We start from the raw sequence: 1,553 nt of genomic DNA, 5'->3' as shown, positions 1-1,553 counted from the left end.
TTAAGTAAATCTATACTTATGAGACGTAAGTATAGTTAATCTAAGTTTAAGCAAACTACGCTTTCTCATACACGTGTGCTAACGTGTAAGCCGAAGTAGTGGGCACACAGTGAGCCTACTACAAGTATTCGGTAGTGACCGAAACAAACGGACGAAGTAGACAGGAGGCCGAGTAAGGCCAAACGATTGTAGTCTATTACTAAAGTAGGAATGTTATCGTGGGGTGACCGAGACAACAGGTGTTAGGTTCCGTTAAATTTCTTACGGACCTGGACGAACAACGCGGCGAGAAGCACGAGATGTACGACCCGTCGGCAAGCAGACGTCCCTAGACTTGTTACAGTTCCATCGATGAAACGAAGCACATTGTGCATATTAGCCCCATTGGCGTGAGCAGCACGAGCGTAGCGTCGTACTTCTTGGCCCACCTAAGTAACAACTCTCTGGTTTTCTGGCCATAAATACATGTAGTTTTTTTTTCAAGATAAGATATAGCTTACGATACAGCTGTTGCTTTTCTCTCGCTAATGGCGCTGTTGGCAGCGTCAAATCAATAGACACTAAGAAATTAAAGCTTATTTTTGACCACGATTTTAGGTACTATTTTTTTTCCTGTATGGCCACAAGTTTGGCGATATTATCCCTTTCGTGGTCAAAGGGGGCATTTTGCCCCCTTTGGAGGGTCTATCCTCCAGTACCACTCGTGTCACCCATGAAAAGGGACAAAATGCCCGCTTTCATTAAATTTTGTGGGAGGACGAGACTGTGGTGAAGTGACAGTTGGCTTCGGTGGGCAAGGGACTGATTGATGGAATATGACTCGATCCAGTCTCTGGGCTCATTGTCGACGGCGACGCGTCAAGTGATTACGTTGTCACCGACGAAGATTACGTAATCGTCCAAGTAGATCGACATTGTGCAATCATTCCGATATGCGATCTACTGTTGACGCATCAACTGATTTGTACCCATGGTAAGTACCACGCGACCGGGCTACGGAAGGATAGTATGAGCACCTATGGGATGGGCAGAAGGTAGTGGACCGCCAAGACTTAAAGGAATAACAGAGTGGAATTTGCCTTATCAGGAACAAGTGTCTTCGGTACAAGATTGGGAAGCTGTAGCGGGAAGTATATTGGCCCATACAGTAATCAAGTTAATTCTACCAAGAACACGCGGCGCCGGAAGACTCGCTGCAGGTGGAGGCTGTCCAGCCGAATGATTGGTGTAGACCGGACGAGGTTCCTGACAACGAGAGAGAGGTGATGAGTAGCTGGAAAGCCAAGATGGTAAGACTTACCTCCAAGCGTGCAGGGTCACGACGTCGGTGTGGCATGAGTGCGTCGTACGCACGGTGTAGAGCGTGGTTGAGAGCGCCGCGAGGACGGGGCTCACGGCGAGACATGGTCGCACAGTGAAAAAAATTTTGCAAAATGGATGATGTCCCAACGGGCACCAGTGGCGTGGCTTCCATTGCGACAGGGGCAGTTGTGGTGTAGTGATTTCTAAGTAATCGCTGAAGTGGCTACCTTCAAGTTGCTCAAGCCACGAAC

General features: G+C 48.1%; 1 protein-coding gene across 1 annotated transcript; it reads right to left on the bottom strand.

The window, feature by feature from the left end:
• Positions 1 to 939: 939 nt before the first annotated feature.
• PPTG_21904 (hypothetical protein) lies at positions 940 to 1,405 on the bottom strand (the record flags this gene model as incomplete). Its single annotated transcript, XM_008900606.1, has 2 exons — positions 940 to 993; positions 1,301 to 1,405. 2 exons carry the CDS (start codon positions 1,403 to 1,405, stop codon positions 940 to 942), a joined length of 159 nt encoding a protein of 52 aa, XP_008898854.1.
• Positions 1,406 to 1,553: the final 148 nt, after the last annotated feature.

The sequence above is a fragment of the Phytophthora parasitica genome (genome assembly GCF_000247585.1).
Source record: "Phytophthora parasitica INRA-310 unplaced genomic scaffold supercont2.9, whole genome shotgun sequence".
NCBI lineage: Eukaryota > Oomycota > Peronosporomycetes > Peronosporales > Peronosporaceae > Phytophthora > Phytophthora nicotianae.
Note: the sequence above shows the minus strand (reverse complement) of the source record. Positions and strands in the feature narration are given on the sequence as shown.